The 19,983-nt window shown below is 43.5% G+C and overlaps 1 protein-coding gene across 5 annotated transcripts in view; it reads right to left on the bottom strand.

The window, feature by feature from the left end:
• PRDM10 (PR/SET domain 10) overlaps positions 1-19,462 on the bottom strand; it is an 80,474-nt gene extending 61,012 nt beyond the window's left edge. The window contains exon 1 of one of the 5 annotated variants that reach the window (XM_083588366.1): positions 19,182-19,462. In XM_083588366.1, coding sequence (XP_083444492.1) covers positions 19,182-19,184 — 3 coding nt within the window. In that variant the 5' untranslated portion in view covers positions 19,185-19,462. Of the gene's footprint in view, positions 1-19,044 lie in introns of all 5 variants that reach the window. The other 4 variants (XM_083588364.1, XM_083588367.1, XM_083588368.1 and 1 more) reach the window with 4 other exon arrangements.
• Positions 19,463-19,983: the final 521 nt, after the last annotated feature.

The raw sequence follows: 19,983 nt of genomic DNA, 5'->3' as shown, positions 1-19,983 counted from the left end.
AAGAAAGAAAGCAAAAGGCTCCTGGGTGACTGCTCCACCCATTTCAATTTTAAATGCAAATCATTTTTAGACATAATTTATGCCCATATAATGGCATTTGGCTTGTAAATGAAGCACGGGGGGGGGGCGAATACCACCCCTTCCATTCACCTTGCTTGCTAGCATTTTAGAACTCTTGCAGGCTCTGAGTCGATACATTCCCAACCCCCCCGGCCGCGTGACTTTTTACAGAAGACTCAAATCAATAATACAGGAAAGGCGAACAATAATGTCCCTCAGTGGAACAGTAGAAAAATCAACACAGTAGCAGCATCTGAACGCAACACGACACTGCCTTCTCTACATTTATCGGACTGCGTATAACGCTCTAGATGCCAAACAGTGCCTCCCTCTCAGGCTTGGCGCAAGATCCCAGCCTGCCAAATCTCTCTCTCGCCCCTACCACCACACCATGACAATAAAGAGACACTGCAAAAATAGGGCACTCTGTGCTATGAAGTTCAGGAGAGCTGCAGCAGTGGTAAATAAGAAACATCCGTTGTAATTTATTGCAGTTGGAACACCCCCTTGAAACAAGGAACATCTGGCAAGTTTACATGCATCAGAAGCAAACCCCAGGATAACCGATCCTAATATGCCAATACATTATTATTACATGGCGAGGAGGAAACATCCGCAAGTGTTCCTATGGCTGGGATCCAAAGAACTACTTTACGTGTGCCTAAGGAACTCCACATACCCTCGAGAATGTTTACTTTAATCCTCTGACCAAAAGCCCCCTGTGTTGTATCACAGACCACATGAGAATGCTCTTGAGTTTCCAAACCAATTTTTTTTATACAGCAGCTGAGAAACAGTCTCCATGGGCATATATTGATAAGTGAATGATGAAACAGAGATAGATTTAACACTCTTTAGCAAGTTAAATGTTTCGACTCCTGCCTTCCTCACTAACGCAGCTGGGATTTCAACTGAGCAATGTATGCCAAGAACCCAATTCAGTCATCCCCCCCCCACCCGCCCCACGGCAAAAAATAGCATTAAGGTGAGGATAGGGTCCCATCCCACACCACTGCCAGCTCCACCCAGCCATCTACAGCCCGTCAGATGTAATGGTTACAGTGTCTAGCTAGGAGCTGAGAGACCAGGATTCAAATCCCTACTCAGCCATGAAACTCCCTGGGTGGGTGGCCTTGGGACAGTCAATGCTTCTCAGCCTAACCTACCTCACAGGGTTGTTGTGGGGGTTAAATGAGGACGGGGAAGAACCATGTATGCCCCCTTGAGCTCCTTGGAGAAAGTGGTGGGATAGAAATGCAATAAACGGACAAGTCTGCAAGCCTGTTCTCTGTATGTAGGCTCCAGCAGCATGTTGCAGAGCTCATCTGCGTAGAGCAGGTGCTCTCTATGCATCCCGCTTCCTGCGCATGGACACCTGACAGGTGTGCAATGTTGGAAATATCAGGCGCAACCCTGCTTTTCCAGCCATGCAATTGTGTGAGGGGGAATGAAGAGGACTAAGGGGATAGTTTTAAGATCCCTCAGATAGAATTGTTTCTAAGGCATGTGGCTTGTCCAAGTAAGGTGTGTGTGTGTGTGTGTGTGTGCGTGTGTGTGTGTGTGTGTGTTAAAAAAGAAGGAATAGCTCAGTCAGTAGAGCATGAGGCTCTTAATTGCAGGGTCGTGGGTTCAAGCCCCACATTGGGCAAAAGATTCCTGCAGTTCAGGGGGGTTGGACTAGATGGCGCTCATGGTCCCTTCCAATTCTACAAGTCTATGATTCTATAGGGAAGAAGATCAAAGGCTAAGTCAGGAAGTGTTGTCTTCCCAACTGAGTCTTTGGGGTGTTACAGTATTCCATTTATACATCCAGAAAACAGTCCAACAGCCAAATACACAACCAAACATTGAGAGGAGAAAACGACAAAAAACTATGTTGAATGCATAAAGGTAAAGGATCATTAGGTCCAGTCGTGACCGACTCTGGGGTTGCAGCGCTCATCCCGTTTTATTGGCCAAGGGAGCCGGCGTACAGCTTCCGGGTCATGTGGCCAGCATGACTAAGCCGCTTCTGGCGAACCAGAGCAGCGCACGGAAACGCCGTTTACCTTCCCGCTGGAGCAGTACCTATTTATCTACTTGCACTTCGTGCTTTCGAACTGCTAGGTTGGCAGGAGCAGGGACCGAGCAACGGGAGCTCACCCCATCGCAGGGATTCGAACTGCTGACCTTCTTATTGGCAAGTCCTAGGCTCTGTGGTTTAACCCACAGCGCCACCCGTGTCCCTATGTTGGATGCATAACAAGCAATAATAATAATAATAACAGCAGCTACTACTTTGTTCAGTATCTGAGCTGAGCTCTGCTCAATGCAGCAATTATGTTAGGACTGTTTCAGGGGCATCTTTGAGGTGCTGGGGTCCTAAACAGAGGAAGTTCAAGAGTTTCAGCTGTGGATGGGGAACCTGTGCCTTCCAGATGTTGTTGGACTTCAGCTCCCACCAGCTCCAGCCAACCTGGCCAATGGTCATGGAAAATGGGAGTTGGAGTCCAGCAACAAGATGTCCCCAGGTTTCTCAAACCTGTTCCAGGCATGTTATTTCCTCTGTCACTTTGGCAGCTTGCAGGTAGTATGGAGGAAGCAGCTCACCTGATCTCTGCTGGTGCTGCAGAACCACTTCACGTGGCTGGGGGCTGGCACTGCCACTACTAGCCCAAGAAGGCTCAGATGACACACGGAGCCAATAGAGTGCCCTCTTGGATCCTATAAAACTTCCATGTCTGATCTGGCTCTTCTATCTGAACAACCTGTCAGGCTGGTGCAGACAGAGCTGCCTGCTGAACCACCTCCTTGCCCCTGGGTCTCCACCTCTGACTGCATCTCAGCAAAGCTATGAGAGAAACATCTTCATAATGCAAGCTCTTCTACTGCAACACTGAGCCAATAAGCTTAGAAATGTATTGATAAAGACTGGAAATGATTTTTTTTTTTTAAAAAAAAGGCTGTGCAGAACACACAGCACTGGACACCGCATGGAGCTCTGGCACAGAACCAGAATTAATTATGCCAAACAAGCCAAAAGTGTGTGTGTGTGTGTGTGTGTGTGTTCGCAAGTGATTTTTATAAAGTTTTATTATATTATTCCTTATTATCTTATATAGATTGGTTATTTTCAATTGCAAATTCTATTGTTAGCCACCTTCTGTATTTTTATAATGGACAAGTGGCATAAACTTACAAGCACTAACTAAATGTGCATACTCTGTTCAAGCTGAAACATCCAGGGTTGTATCCAACTAAGTTCTATTCAGATTGTACCCATCTAAATAAATGAACTTAAGTTAGTCGTGTCCATCTATTTCAATGGACCTACTTTGTGTAAGTTTAGCACAGGATACAATACAGCCTCTAGAATATGGATGATTTTTGTGCACACGATTCTGGTGTTCTTGTTTTTTCTTTTTTCTTTTTTTATATTTTATTTTTATTTTTATAAAATATTTATTAGATTTTACAAGAAACAAAAAATTACAAAATAAAAAGAAAACAAAAAGAGAAAAGAAAACTACAAAAAATACAAAAACACACAGAAAAAAGAAAATACAGAACACAGAAAAAATACATAAGAAAAATTAAAAACAAATCCATTTTTTTCATATCTTGAATTTCGTTTGCTTATTTCCCTGACCTCCTCACACCTCCCTTGTTTGTATTCCCGTTCACATAGTCAGTTCAGCAAGTCCTTACCCTCTTTCATTTATCTTAACTCTATATCTCGACATATTATATCTATATATTTTCATCCGTTATCAATCCATTTTTACATATTCTTATTAACCTTGTTGCTAATGCCACTTAATTTCAATCCAGCATCATTTTAGCATTCATTAATTTTACAATGTTTCTGCAGATAGTCTTTAAATTTCTTCCAATCTTCTTCCACCAACTCTTCTCCCTGGTCTCGGATTCTGCCAGTCATTTCCGTTGTTTTTTTCTTTTTTAAATGACTGGTGTGCTAGTTCTACTCATCTCATACGTAGCTACCAGAGTGTGGCTCTTCCCCCCACTGCCACCTACCCATTGTAGGTTTCCAGGGAGATGACAGCACACAGAAACAAAATAAATTTCACAGAATGATAGTGTTAAGGAAGGACATTGATCTCAGCCTTGTTTTCATTCTGTGACATGACCCCATAGAGCTGAAGGGAAGTCCACGCAAACAACAATTATTAGAAGAAAGTAACAATTACATTATTTCTTCATAAGCCGAAACACCTTACTATTATTATTATTATGCCAAAAAAAATATCATTCCCTTGGGCTTCTAAAATCGTTAGAATTTGTCTCTTCCTCCCCACAGCGGGCACAGTGGATGAATTCCCCCCTCCCCATCACCACACTGCCCCTGTATAGAACATTTGTGTTTCTTTCCCTTGTTATTTTCACATAGCATACAGACACTTGACAGCTACCACCGCAAAACAAGGAATGCCAACAGCATGTCTGTGGCAGCCTGTGTTGGAGGGGTGGAGGGAGTGAATGCAGTCTGCTGCATTGCGAGGCTGATGCAAGGACATCAGCCAATCCCTTGCATGTCTGCAGCATCCCCCAGGCTAGCATCTTACGGCAAGGTAGCAGTGTGGGTGTGACGAGAGCAAGCAGCTATGCCGGAATGAAAGGAGGCTATGCCACTAAGAGCAGCTGCAAAGAAAGCCAGGCGAGTGGCAGGAGGATATAAATGCATTGTGTCATCATCCTAGAGTGGGAAAGCAATGCAACGCTGACAGAAGGCAGTGCAAACAGTACATCAGGGCACCAGAGGAAGCCCACACAGTTCCCTTGCGTCAAGAAAAATCTTTGTTTTAAATTCAACGCCATATCGGGACCGTTCCCTAACATCCCTTTCAGTGATTAATGGCATTTGTATCCAGCCCTTCTTCCAAAGAATTCAGAGTAGTATTTTTGGCCTCGCAGTGCAATGTAGGTACAGTGGTACCTCAGGTTAAGTACTTAATTTGTTCCGGAGGTCCATTCTTAACCTGAAACTGTTTTTAACCTGAAGCACCATTTTAGCTAATGGGGCCTCCCGCTGCTGCCGCGCCGCCGGAGCACAATTTCTGTTCTCATCCTGAAGCAAAGTTCTTAACCTGAGGTACTATTTCTGGGTTAGCGGAGTCTGTAACCTGAAGCATATGTAACCTGAAGCGTATGTAACCCGAAGTACCACTGTAGTGACTTTCCCAAAACCCACAGAATGAGCTTCATAGCCAAAGGAAAGAGAAGAAAGGGGGGAACTAAATATATGTTTTCCCCATCCAAATCTAAAACTCTTGTCGTTGCACTATATTGTGTGTAATGCAATATGCAAGCACAGTACAGTATTCACATTATTATGTTACGGCTTAATATTCTTGCCCTTGGCTTTAAGCCTAATGATCTCTCACACAAGAGTAAGCTTCACGAAATGAAATATGGTGTGATGCAGGGGTTAAGAGCAGGAACACTTCAAATCTCACCTCAGTCATTAACTCACTAGATCGTCTTAGAGAGCCCCAAGTCTGAATACTGGTCTGCCTTACAGGGCTATATTGTTAATAGCTACTAAGGTAGTATATATATGAAAAATTTTGGGAGCACTTACATGGGAGAAACCCCTTTGAAACAGATATCATCATCAACATTCAATACTGTACATTATGTTGTGATATGAGAACATGTAATCACTGGCTCTCTGTTGTGTCAGAATATAGAGCAAACTATGCTTCTTTCTTAAACCAACCCAAGGATTAAAATAATTATTATTCTCACACTCTAACCTCCCACCCACTTTTTAAAAAAAATGTTGGCAGAATGTTCTCCCCTATAAAGCTCTCTTTAATCTATCCTCCCTTCTCCTTCCAAATTATGCGAGAAGGTCATCTTTTCTCTTTTGATGTTTCCCCATCTTCTATTTTCACACACACTGTCTGTGCTGTGATTCTACTTTTAACCAGATCCCATATTACCAGCTCCAAGGGCTTGCTTAAGGAAAAACCATGTTACTAAATTCTTCAAATTCAGTTAAAAGGAAGAAGCATGTGTAATAATACCAAGATTCCAAACTTGAAAAATTGAAGTGCAAAATACAGAACCTACTACAACTACCACTCTGCCTTCAGATAGTTGCTCAGAAGGAAATGTGGCCCTCAGGCTGAAAAAAAGTTTTCTGCCCCTGTATTACAGTATCACAATGCAAAAACGGACCAAAAAGTCAAGCACAGTGGAGATACAGCTACCCGTTTCCAGAAACAACACGGGCATCTCCATGTTCATTGCCAATGATCCTACATAGTTTACACTGCTATCTCTGGGCCACATATGACAAAATTCCAACACGAGCATTAATTTCCATATGGGAAACAGCATATGTCCTGATCAACCAACACACACAAGTATTTCATCACAGCTTCACACCATAGGAGACCTCCACCAGTCAGGGCTTCCTGCTGCAAAATGACACATGTATCTCACAGTTTACATTGTGAGACGCAGTTTCTACTCTGGAAATGACACATGTGCAAGATATTGGACATATGTGATATGGCCCTCATTAAGATTCTACACCCAATAGAAGCATCCAAAACCAGCCTTCCAGACAAACTCTAGCGCTAGGTACAAACATCTCAACATAATATACTGCCCAAAACTGGTTGCATCCAAAGACACAAAAAGTGAATAGAAATTTCTCCTCGTCTTTCCCAAAAGAGCATCTCAAAGTTGAGAAGTACCGGTGAGGCAGTGCTTGAACTGATCTGGGGCTTGGACCTAGCTTCGTGAGCCATCTCAGACTGTGTGTGCTCTGCCCTCGGGCCCTTCTTTAGAAACAGAAGGTGTGTGTCATCTTGATTTGGCCAGGTTTGATAGAGTAATAGGAGTTGGTCTTGGCCTTTGCCTTGTGGAACAGCTTCTGCCTATTGCACTGCAGGTGTAAGCTTAGGACCCTAGAGTAAGACACAGCCACCCACAGCCCTAGTCTAGCTCTGACAGAAAATCTCTGTAGAGTTCTAGGCCTTGTACTGTAAAATTACCAGCAGTTGTCTGTTTTGTGTAGTGCTAATCCAAAGCTTTAATTATCATTGGAAACCTACCCAGCAAATGGGATGTGGATGCTGGGACTGAAAGAGTGTGGAATAAGAAGCGTTAAGACTTAATTTTGATACAGGACTTTGCAATTTCGTTTTCCTCTTTCTTTCTTTATTGTCTTCCTTTCTTCATCTTTTTTCTATTTTTCTTTTTTAGATTAGTGTGATTTTTATTGTATCTTATGTGGAAAACTTTTAATAAAAATTGATTACGCACGTGGACGGTGGAAAGCTGTGTTAGGGTGGTAGGAAAAAAGTTAATAGTAGTGTGAGGGTGGTAAAAGCAGCAATATCTCCCTTCCTTGGGTTTAACCACTTTTCCCGGCATTTCCAGTGGTATAGAACACCTTCTACAAATGGCCAGGTAGGCTGCCATGTTCTCCTAAAATACCCGTTCCAAAGGTACTATTGGGAGGCAAAAGATGTTGCCCCTCCCTTTTCAAGATGACTTCTTTCAGTGTCAACTTACATTGTGAATGGCAAGGCAGGTTGGCTTTTGAAGTTGGTCTACTGTATTACAGAACACTGAAATTAAGGAACAGCAGAAGCTTTGCTACATCGCAGTGGATGACAATGAAGTCCTACAGTTCTCTTTTGATGTAGTAAACAAAGATCCATCTATGTCTTCAAAAACAGAAGTGTACTATCTGTTTCAGTGATAAATAAACTAGGACCACTGAAAGAAAAGACCTCTCTCTCCAGTGCAGATACTGGTGAACAGATAAATGCATTAGGGAGCTCCTTTTCAAAAGCACCTACTAGGCAATAAACTGCTTTTATAGTGATTCAGGTGCAGGCTTAACCAATCTTTTATTTTTGTGAAATTTTGTTGGAAAATAAATCTACTCAGACATATATTGAACTGATGAGAGTCTGAATTGGAGAATGAAAAATGGACCTTTTGCCACACCAAATAGCAATTATACAGAAACACCATTTCTCTTTCAAAGAGTCACAGCTCACAACTGATAAATAAAGAAACCTTCACTGTGAGCTTAGATCTCTAAACCTAATCTCAGTGGGAACTAGAAAACCAGTACTATGGTGAGTCTATTTGATTCATGTTAAAATATTCTTGAGTGGATAATTCGGCTTTTAAAAAATAAATAAATCTGTAATTGAAAGGATGTAATGCTTTGCACAGGGATAAGGATGATGCAGTAAAAAATAAATTAAAAATCCCGCTATCCTTAATAGAAAACTGTGTCTTCTATTACAACTTAGGGATAATTCAGAATTCTGTATGCAGCAGTATGGTATGATATTGCATGCTAGTACATGCAGTGGGCATGTTCATGGGGCCACAGCCAATGGACTCCCCAGTATACATATATCCACTTAATTTCCCTACCTGGAAATTACTTTTATAGGGTTGTTGGTGACTTTGTTCTGATGCCATACAAGTATCAAAGAAGGAACCTTTCAGAAGCTGGGCCAACAACCAAGAACTCCCCAAAGATTCAGCAGTTGGCAGCTGGGGTGGTCTCGGTGGGATCCACACAATGATGATGAGGCAGTCCAGTGGTATGGTGAAGAATAAACAAGGGAGGATAGGGCTAGAGAGGGCAATCAAATCGTCGCAGGATTTATTTTCTAGCGTGCTAGCTAGTTCTACTCACAGAGAGAATGCTATTAGGGGCTCTCAGTCAATAAGGGCCATGAAGATTCCATAACCATCATAAGAATCTGGGCACTGATCCCTTATCATGCCTTCCAAGTTGGCCACGAGGTGGAGGCTTCTGCCTCTAGTCTAGGCCTTGATGCAATCCCACAGTGGGTAGCCCTTGGCAAAACCACTTTTGGTAGCTAGGTGTAATATATGAAGACCTGCTTCACAATTTGTCTGGAAATGTTTTTGGAATATTTTCCTAGGCAATTCCCTAAGAAAATATAATTTCCTTTGCATTAATCATAGAAAAGACAAGACATGTAACCACGTAGCCCTAAATTGGGTATTCCCAGGACACAGAGAGTCTCAGTAAAGAACATTAACAAGAAAGCATATGGAATATTAAAGGCATGGGCTATCTGTATGAGGGAAAGCAATTTGCACCTCTGCACATCACCATATATGAAAATCATGCTGGTACATCTGGCGCATGCAGATACGTTTGGAAAAACACTTTACAATGCAGATCATCAAGTCTTCTGCCCAATGTCATAAAGCCACTGTTTTATGTCAAAGCCTGTTCACAATATCCGCACAGTGAAGGATTTACCGTACTTGATTTAGCCCCGGGATACAGAGGAGCAGGCACCCAGGTTGGAGCTCCCTGAAGCAACTTCAGCAATTGCTATTCGTTTTATGTCCCTGCTGCCAAGCCCTGAATGCTCTTTCACCACAAGCCATATGCAAAGGCTGCAAGATTACCGCGAGAGGCAAGTTTTGTATAGAATTATGCTCCAGGTCGTTGTGCAGACTTTCAGATCAAAGTGGTTCATTGTTCTTAGAAGCAGCACCACGAACGCCTGCAAAAAACTACATCCCACACTTAGCTTAATTATCACAGTATGTACAGGAGGGGAAGTCAGTGTACTTCCTGAGAGCCTTTGACAAGGATATGGCAGCAAAGTGCTATAGGTTTATAGCCTCATTGACTACTGGGTCATGACTGCTGTCTCCTTTCTGCATTGTCATTCATCAAGCACACCTATTATTTCAAGAAACTGGCGGTGGTGGTTTTTGGCTGGATAGCTGAAATCAGGCATTTACGACCACAGAAATTATATATCATTAGTGGGGCAGAAAGAGAATTTGGACACAAGATTGAAACAGGGGAGGCTGGCTGTAGCAGGAAATGGCTTCAGGTAGTTAAGCCAATTGTTATCCATATGTGTTTAGCAGATTAGTGGGACAAAACCCTCCTTTGTCATGCAGAGATTATTTTTGAACTATTAACCATTAGCAAAATTCTTTTTCCATCCCACCCCTCAAATACTAACAGTTACTAGCAAAATTATGCCAGGTAAGGTACAAATAAGAGTCGTTGGTGGCACCAGAGGGGGGCAAACACTTCCCCAAACAAGGAGCTCACACTCACCCTGCCCACCCATTGCTGGACTCATTACTGATAGATTATTTTCTTTCCGAGATCTTAACATGTGGGACACAACTTGTGCACCTAGAAATGTACTTTGCCCCTTCTGTGCCTCCCTTTTTTTTCCTGGTGCTGTCACAGGATGGGTGTTCATAGTGTACATACTTGCAGAGAGCACTATATAGTACATATATTTATAGTGTATAGTGTACGTATTTGAAGGAGCAATATGTGGACTGCGTACCAATTTGCACTGAAACTTCCCAGGCAACTTCCTTGCTTAAGTGTCCAGGCCATTCAGTATCAGGTGTGGTGGGCAGGTTTCAGACCCATTGCTATTGTCACCCAATGCAGAACTTTGCATTTCTGCGTAAGAACAATTGGCAGCTATTAATTTATATGCCATAAATAAAGTATGCATTTGAATCATCAGGAGATGGTCCGCTGTCCTAAAAGATATTCCACGCCAATCAGATCAGATCTGCATAGTCCGACTTGCATTCTGTTGGGATGGAATGCTAGGGAACTGGCAATTATAGATGCAGAGCACTACTATGATGTTGAAGCATATTGCTCATATCAGTATTATAAAAGTGCCTAAATTATTATTCTACAGGAGGGGAGAGAAGCATCTACACTAATAGCAAACTCAGGTACTATGACTTCTATGTAATCAAAATGGGGCTCCTGAAGAAAAAAAGAGAGGAATGTATCAGTGTGCCCAGGGGAAAGCCAAAGTTTGCAGAAGAAGAAGAAAATATTTAAGAATGAAAGTCTAAGTGGGGGTGGAAATCATCCCCAAATAGTACAGTCATGACTGAGCATGCTCAGTGGCTACAGAATGTTGAGTATCTTTGGTGAGATGGAATGAAGTATTTTGAAATACTGGTGTTATCATTACATAAGATGGACCAAATGACTAAGATTTTCCAAGCTCTGTACAGACTGCACCACAAAATTTCTTTTATTGTTGTAGGTCTCACTTGTTTTCTCTAATTCACTTCAAGATGACAAGGAAAAGGTACCAACTTCTGTTGAGCTTCCCTTAAAATCAATGAAGAAAGAGGGAAGTCCATTTTTCTATCCGAGCAAACTTTAGGACTGCTGCTAGAGTTATATAACAATATATTATACAATAAAAGCCTTCAAATCCAATAATGCAATGCATGATTAGGACATTCATACTTCTGCTCTGCTCAGTTCCATTGAAAAGCAAATTGCTAGTCACTTCTTCCCACCTCTCCAATCCCCTCATTACTTTCACACAATTTCATGATTGCAAGAGATTCAGCTCATGTCATTTGAACATCTAGAACAGGCAATGATGGGAACAATTTCCCTTCAAGAAGCAGACACACTCAATGATTCCAAAATAATTACATCTGCTAAACTATCTCATTTGCACAGGATTTTCCAAAGAAGAAAGGTAACTATTTAGTACAGAAAGCTACATTTTTAATTTACTCTCCAACAATTTCTTTCTTCTTTTATTACTTATTCAGCACACAAAATTGGTAAGCAGATCTATTAACATTATCCACAGATAAAAATAAATAAACCCCTGGTCTTAAAAGTGCCTTGCACTGCAGCTGCCTTTGCAAGTTCGTTACAATTTGGTTTGCACAGCTGGCAATGACTGCAGGTGGCCAGAAACACATTAGAAATGTGCTTGACTACTACCGGGTAAGTTAATGTGAAGGAAATCATAATGGGTTTATTTTGCATGGATCCAAACAACAGCCAGCAGGTTTACACAATTTAATATAAAGCATATACCTGGGGAAATACAGACATGTCACCACCCACCTGCGTTATGTAAATGACATATATTTTTGCCCTAGTCATTCTGTTTTCAAACGTGCTACAACAGCAAATCAGTGCTTAACGGTGCAATCTATAGGTGTCAATTCAGAGGTTATCCCCACGGAGTTCAGTATGTTTGCAACCAGGTATGAGTTTTGAAGCATGTGTGGATAGGACTGCAGCCCAACTCAGGGTAAAACTACATAGCAACAGCACAATAGCAAAAAAATGTGTGTGCGTGCATGTGTGTGTGTGTAATAGCAGCAACATAAAAGCCCCTGACCAAAATATTTTCATTTATAAGTGTTGGCCATTCAATGGCTTTCCCATAGGATCCTATACACTTGCTAAGCACCCCTTTTTATCCAGGTTTTTGTAAATTCCATTCATATGTATAACTGCATCACAGTATATGGCATGTGGACAGTTATGTTTGCTGTCCTTTTCTTTTTAGTACACTTCTACACATTATGGCTGCAGAAATCCAAATCAAGCAGCAAGTGACTAGTAAAATCCAAGAAACACAAAGAAGGGCTAAGTGGTGAGAAATTAGTTCCTCGGTGTCTTGAACAGATCATTGCCCTTCATCTAGACCTACCCATCCTTACATTCTATCCAGAGATAAACTATTGAAGGAAAGGAAGGCCTCAGGTTAAGCTAAAATTTCGGGGCCCAAATCTCTGCTATGTTATAGCCACTGTCTTGACAATAAGTACTGCTCTGTTTGCTTATATATAACTTTTTTAAAAACTGTATGTGCTCACTGAGTACATATTAGCCTGAACACAGCCCATAAAGGAAAAAAAAATCATCAGCTGCCTTATTTCCAATTAGACCAAAGATCTATGTGGTACTAGACTGGGTGTAGTTCTTTAGGGTCTTAGGTAGACGTCTTTCCCTGTTCTGCTGAAGTCTTTCAGCCAGAGGTGCCAAATCACTCCTGAACACTCAGTGCCTCAAATACTGTATAGCTGTTTCTCCAGAGTCGTCTGCGACTGGACCTGGTCAGGGGTACCTTTACCTTTTTACATTGACTTCTGTTCCTACAGCTCTCCTATTGCATTCCCCCATTGTACTTCCTATAGTACTAATCACTATTCCAAATTCTTGAAAAATCTAGAATCTTGATAGCAAAATAAATGATGCAGTATTCATAGCTATTTGTTTGCTTAATTCTATAATATTGTTGCACACCACCAGAATCTCTGCACAGTGTGAGATTCCAGGGCTTCCAGGTGCTTAACAGGCATTTGTGTTTACTTTAGGAATGAGGCACAGCGGAGACTGTGGGGTCTCTTTATGACATGGTTTATTTACAAATATATACAACCTGTGCCTGTGATGGAGGGGTTAACACCCTGAAAGCGTCTTGTTTCTCCCACAGCTGTAGTCTTGGATTAAAACCAAAATCAAACATTACTCTCAAATGTTGTTCTGACACTCTCTAGCTTGCTACTTTACTTCTACGTCACGTCACTGCAACTCAACTCTAAACTCAAGCTTTGTCCTATCTTCCACCCTACCCCCCACTAATAACAATATACTCTAGATCAGCGTTTCCCAACCTTTTTCCGACCCTGGCCCCCTTCCGACCTTGTTTCCTTCCTGTGGCCCCCCACTCAGTCATACTGGTAGAAAAGAAACTATTTAAATGTTTTGTTTGTAAACGGAACATGTTTTATTCATAATTTTTATCATTTATACAAAATACAATTAGATAAAATGATAGGAACATACTGAAATATTGTTGAAGCAGAAAAACATAGAATCATAGAGCCGCAAGGGTCATCTTTCTAGTGCACCCCCCTTGCAATGTAGGAAACTCAGCTAAAGCATCCATGACAGATGGCCATCCAACCTCTGCTTAGAAACCTCCAAGGAAGGAGTGTCCAGAACCTCCCAAGGGAGATCTATCTTCCATGTATTATAAAAAGTAAATACCACTTAATTGACCCCATTTATTTCACACAGAGGGGGAAACCTACAGATACAGTCCAAAAGGCTCACAGGGAGTTCTGCATATATGGGAGAATTTAAAAAAAACAAGTGATCCTCACTGACCTGGTACTAAAAGATCTTGTCATCCAGAGGAGCCCTGGCTGCCTAGATAAAACACTATAGTCCCATGCACCCTTACCTAGGCGTAAGATCCACAGAACTCAGTGCGACTTTCTTCTGAATAGTTAAGTTACTAGATGCAAGTCAGCAGCACCTGACAACCCCACTCGGCTAGACGCTGGGGTGGATTTCACCCCGCGCCTTGCAGAGCCGAGCTGACGCTACTGACGGGCCCTGTGCCCCCTGGCAACATCCAAGGGGCCTGATCCACTGGGCGCTGGGGTGGATTGCAGTGCCTAGTGAGCCAGGTCCAGGCTCCCACCAGGCCCAGCTTTCGCGGCAGCAACAAGCAGCTCTGGCTCACCCAGCCCTACCCCTTGCCACACCACCACACTTACTTGACTTAGGGGTTCTGGATCGTGGGCTCTACTGGTCAAAATGGCAGTCTCAGCAATCGCCCACTCCCTCCGGAAACAAACCAGGAGCTCAAATAAAATGCACGTGGCAAAAAGGAGCGCTAGGCCCTGGTGGGCCACCCCCTTACCCACTTGTGACTGGCTAAGCGGATAGCCAGTCAGTCAGGATATCTTTTAATTTAAAAAATGATTCCCCCCACCCGGTCACTTCCCTCTGTGGCCCCCTAGCCTTGTGCTGTGGCCTCCCATTTACATGATTTTCACCTTTGACCCCCTTGGAATATCCTGGGGGTCCCCAGGGACCATAGATGTGACACATGGGTTTGCTTGACTCAATTTCTGTTACATTGATGCATAATTTAGTACACAGAGTCTTGCTTCTTGCAGTGTATTGGTACAAATTCATGTAATCCTACATAAGAGGGGATTAGAATGAGCAAGAACCTTGATCACTGCCATTTGTAGCAAACAGATACTTTTTTTTGTAACTAAAAGAAACCAACTGTAGCGAACATGTACTTTTTTGTACAGTATTAATCGTGATGCATCTTCCGCATTCAGCACCCGGGGAGAAATGTCCTATCTATATGTTTCAATTGTGGCAATTTATGGTTCACTTTCCCTCTCTCAAGATAATTCTATAAAAAGCATTCAACCTATCCCAAAAGACAGCAGATCCAATAATGGCTTTATTTTCCCCAAATGAACAAAAATATCCAAAAAGTAAAATGACACAGAACAATTCTGAGTATATCCACTATGTGCAGGTTAATACGTGGTGGCAGCTAGTGATTGAAACTGAGATGCTGAAATCAATGTAATTTCTCTTTCCATTAAAGAGACTTGGAACTAAGAACATAATGGAGTACTTAACATGGATAGATGGCATAGGCCATCACTCACTTTCTGAATGCACTTATAAAATTCTTTAATAGCCAGGTGTTTAGAAAGCATCATATCACTTTAAAATAAAGGAAACTAGAATGAGAAAGTTACAGGTAGGTAGCCATGCTGGTCTGCTGTAGTTGAAACAAAATAAAAAAAATCCTTCCCGTAGCACCTTAGAGACCTACTATGTTTGTTATTGGTATGAAGAAGCGTGCATGCACATGAAAGCTCATACCAATAACAAACTTAGTTGGTCTCTAAAGTGCTACTGGAAGGAATTTTTTTGTTTGGAATAAGAAAGATAAGCCCACTGGGGCAATGGCAGGGGTAGGACATGAACAAATCAGGGGTGGTGGAGGAACTTATGGTAAAAACATACCAAGTATGGCTACAGCCCAACACAAACTGGTAAATCATGTGACTAACACCACTCCAGTGACACATAACCTGGGCTTCAGGTACTGAACAGAAAGCGATCATTGGCTATGATGATCTATGGATGAAGTTATAACTCACCACTGTACAGTTCTTTGGCACCAGCCATATACAGCTAGTATTGGGATCAAAGTAGAAAACAAATTCAGTGTCAATCACAATGACATTCAGAATGGACCCCTTGGGTAAAACTGCATCTTGCATTGCAAACATGGTTTATGTTTTAAAAAACTGGCCTGTTGTATCTGCCATCTTAGCTCTGCCTTTTTATCATAAGCTCTTCCCCGACTCCCCAAATTACATTGTGCAACTGAATCACACGCTTGCATGGAAGAGCCACAACTCATGCCACCCTGCTGCAGCTTCTAAGGATCACCTGCTCCCCCACTTCCCAAGATGACTTGTATCCCTTTGTGGGTGGTGACACACCCAGTTTATGTCAATACTACAGGGACTGCAGTAAAATGTGCAAGTACTAACGAGCCGATAATGAATTACGGTATTGGAATATTTGAACAAAATAGCTCATGTTAGCAATTCCACACTGCCATTGACTTGAATGCCCCCATTTCTGCTGTGGAAGTTGTCAGGTGGTTGCCATGGGGTAGCACAGTTGCTGTAGCAACCATACATCACAGAAGCTGACATCATTTGGTCAAAAAATCAACCTGTTCATTATCAACAGGTTATATTTATACACAGTGAGTGACTAAGCTCTGCATGCCAATGTTTTGTTTTATACTCCCTGCTTCCTGTGTCAAAGAGAGGATTACTAAATTGCCTGCCAACTACCATCAAGGTATGATGGCTTTCAGCACAGGTGGAGTGAGATCCAGATACGTACAGTACTCAGCCCCACTCAGTTTTGGTGGGAGCTGCTTCCTGGCATGAACAAGGATGAAAACAAGAAATGCTGAGTGAATTATCCTGGTTCTATATGAATTGGACACCATGTCAATTCTGTTCCTGTCCTAGATTTGAGTGAGATTTTGGGAAAGTTTTGGGTGCTGCTTTGAGCAGTTTCTTCTTCATGCAGCACACAATTAAAACTACAGAATTTGCTCCCACAAGTAGTGATGGCTATCAAACTGGGTGGTTTTAAAAGATTAGACAAATTCATGGAGGAGAAGGCTATCAGTGGCTACTAACCATGATAGCTATGTTCTACCTCCACAGTCAGAAGACAAGATGGCGACCGCTAGCTTTTAGTTAAGTTTTATGGTTTTAGCTCCATTTTTTAAAATGGTTTTAAACGTTTAAGGCTTAGGCTTATTGCTGCACCGCCCTTCCCACCTGATTTTACTTTTTTTTAACCTCCACAGTTGGAGGAAGTACAGCTCCATTAGTTGCTGGAATTGTGGGTTCAAGAGTACTTGTTTCACTCAGGTTCTGCTTGTGGGTTTCCCATAGGCATCTGTGTCTGGCCCCTATGAGAACAAGATGCTGAACTAGACAGGCATTTGAATTGAACCAGCAGGCTTTTATGTTCTTTTAAGTGCATCTTGGGGCTATAGGGCAGAATTTAAGTATTCTATAGGAACATGTATGACTAATGTATTTACAGACATGCGTCCCCCATTCAGATTTTACAGCATTCATCGCATAGCACCACGGGAAGCAGGTCTTCTGCAGAAACACTAAGAGAACCATTGGCAATGAGAGATGGAAACAAGCAGCTGAAGCAGTAGGAAACTCATATGATAATAGGCAATGTGGGGTAAAGTGTAGTAAAATACTGAGGAAAGTTTGACCACCTGCATTAACCCTGGCTGAATGGTAAGGACATTTTTTCCAAATAAAATGCCTTTATGCAATTCAAAGGTTTGGTCATCACCATCCTTTAAAAACACATACCAACTGCCACATCAGATGAAAGCCAAAAGAGTTGTTGAAGAACAGCTAATTTATACCATGGAACAACAAGCATGGCATGTTGTGTGAGCTACCCTAAGAGACTTGTATTGTGTAAACACTTTAGAATAAACAAATAAAAGAATGGGAGCAAGTCAGACATCCAATTCATCCTTAACAAATGGGAAGAAAATTTGTTGCCACACACCAACTGCCCACGTGCAGTGGAAATGTGTGGTAAAATGGTTGTCTCATTCAAATTCACAACGGAAAGGGAAGTTTTTACCACGTGCCTACTGCCAGAGTGTGAAACCAATGGAACACTAAAATGGGATTTGTATCAATTCTGTCAGATGGTATGACCATGGCCAATGCGTGTGAAGAGATGTGTGGTAAAATAGCCATCAGTTTCAACCCTATCAGATAGCAAGAAAAGGTTTTAATGGGCAGATTTACCAACCACACAGGTGGCAGGGAAACTTTTTACCACAACCCAGCCTCCAACAATTGCTTAGAACTGTGGTAAAATGGGTGCCTTTACTAGCCATATAGCTGACCACTTTTTAACACCAACACCACCCCTGTCATACAGAGACGAAATGGACGTCGTCATTCAACCAGTATTAAACGTGAGGGGCATTTTTTTTTTACCACACATCAACAGCCAACGAGTGGCAAAAAAAGGCGGGAAGAGGACACTGAGCGAGAGGCCTTTTGGCCCCTTGTGCAAGCCCATTCTCCCCCCCTTGCCCCGCGCAGCCCGAGGCGCGAGAGACGCGCAAAACTCTGCAGCCAATCAAAGGGAAGAATCAGTTTCGCGCCTCGGGCTACCCCCCTCGCCTGCCCCCAGCGCGAGGGCGTCAGTAAGGCCCATCCGCTCGCGCCCAACGGCCACCCGCGGCCGTCCCAACCACTCTGGGCGATAGGAGGGGAGATAAATAGAGAGGAGATCGAGCCTGCACCGTGCGAAGGTGTTTAAGTGGGGGACGAGTTGCACAAGCCTGAGAAGAATGATCCAACCGCGGGGGAGGGGAAAACAGCTGCCTCGGGTGGGGTGGGTGGAAGTGTTGGGGAGGGAAGGGGGCATTAAAATGGCTTCGACACCCCCCCCTGCTCCAGTGAGGTGCTGGGGCCCGGACTATACCAAGCGCGGAGGGGGGAGAGGCGCAGACGGGGGCAGCCCTTTCTCCCCCCGTCCGGGGCGGATGGGGTATCCCGATCAGGGCGGGGAGGGGGGAGCGGACTGTACCTCTCCTGCAGGGAGGGGGGAATGGCAGCGCCCTAACCCTTATCCCCCACCCGCGGGAGCGAACGGTTTGTCCCGGTCCCGGCGCCATCTTGGGTGCGACTAAAACAACAACCCCCAAAACCCTTGCCGGAGCCCTGCGGGAGCCCCGGCACGCGCTCCCTACTCGGGCCGTCCCATCGCATTACCTGAGGGGGTTCAGTGGCGGTGTCGTGTCCGGACCGTCTCCCAGGGCCCGCCGCAAACCAAACCCGCCCACCTGTCCTCACCTCACAATGGTAGCTGCAGAGCGGGAGGGGGGGGAGAGGTTGCCCAGACTTATTACCATAATCTGCCTAGCAACCGCAGCCGGGGCCGCGAGCTGATTGGTACGCCGCCACGCTTATATTAAGGGATGACGCCGAAAACATCTCCGGGATGAGTACGCAGGATACATAATAAAACGGAAAATTCAGGGAGAGGGGCTTCAAATCTGTGGGGAGAGAGACCCCACACTCTCTATATGCCTTTGGGCCAGCAGAACTCGGGGGCCTCGGTCTGCCAATCACGGCAAAGCTCTCATCCTGCCGCATCGTTGCAAGGGGGCCGCCCACCAATCGCGAACGTCGTCTTAATTCGAGCGTTTTTAGCAGGGCGGTAAACGTGACACGGGCTAGCGCCCCCTCTAGGAAAAAGAGAACGACGGGAGCGCGTTTAGCAGCGCCCCCTGCAGGTGGGGTGGCGAAAAGAGGGTTATAGCTGCTTGCAGGGGATGAGAAGCGACGCCTGCTGGAGAGGAGTAAGAAAACTCTCCTTGCTTCCCGAATGATGATTCCCATTGGGATCTAACCTAGAAGACATTGAAAGAGGATTAGGCGCATTAAGGGAGGAGAGGGCTATCGGCGGCTACTAGACATGATGGCAGGGTTTTACAGAGGCATCTCGTTGGGCACTGTGAAAACAAGGATGCTGGTCTAGATGGGCCATAGGCCTGATCCAGCAGGCTGTTGCTATGGCCTTACCTCTTCTATTTGAAAGGCTCACACCCAAGTCCTATCCAAACCTATAAAACCTTAAGAAGGGAGAGCAGCAGAGGCTCTGAAGGTGCACATCAATAAATAGCACATGGGCAGCAGACTGAGCAGATA

The sequence above is a fragment of the Podarcis filfolensis genome (genome assembly GCF_964270895.1).
Source record: "Podarcis filfolensis genome assembly, chromosome: 15".
NCBI classification, from domain to species: domain Eukaryota; kingdom Metazoa; phylum Chordata; class Lepidosauria; order Squamata; family Lacertidae; genus Podarcis; species Podarcis filfolensis.
This window is presented reverse-complemented; position numbering and strand designations above follow the sequence as displayed.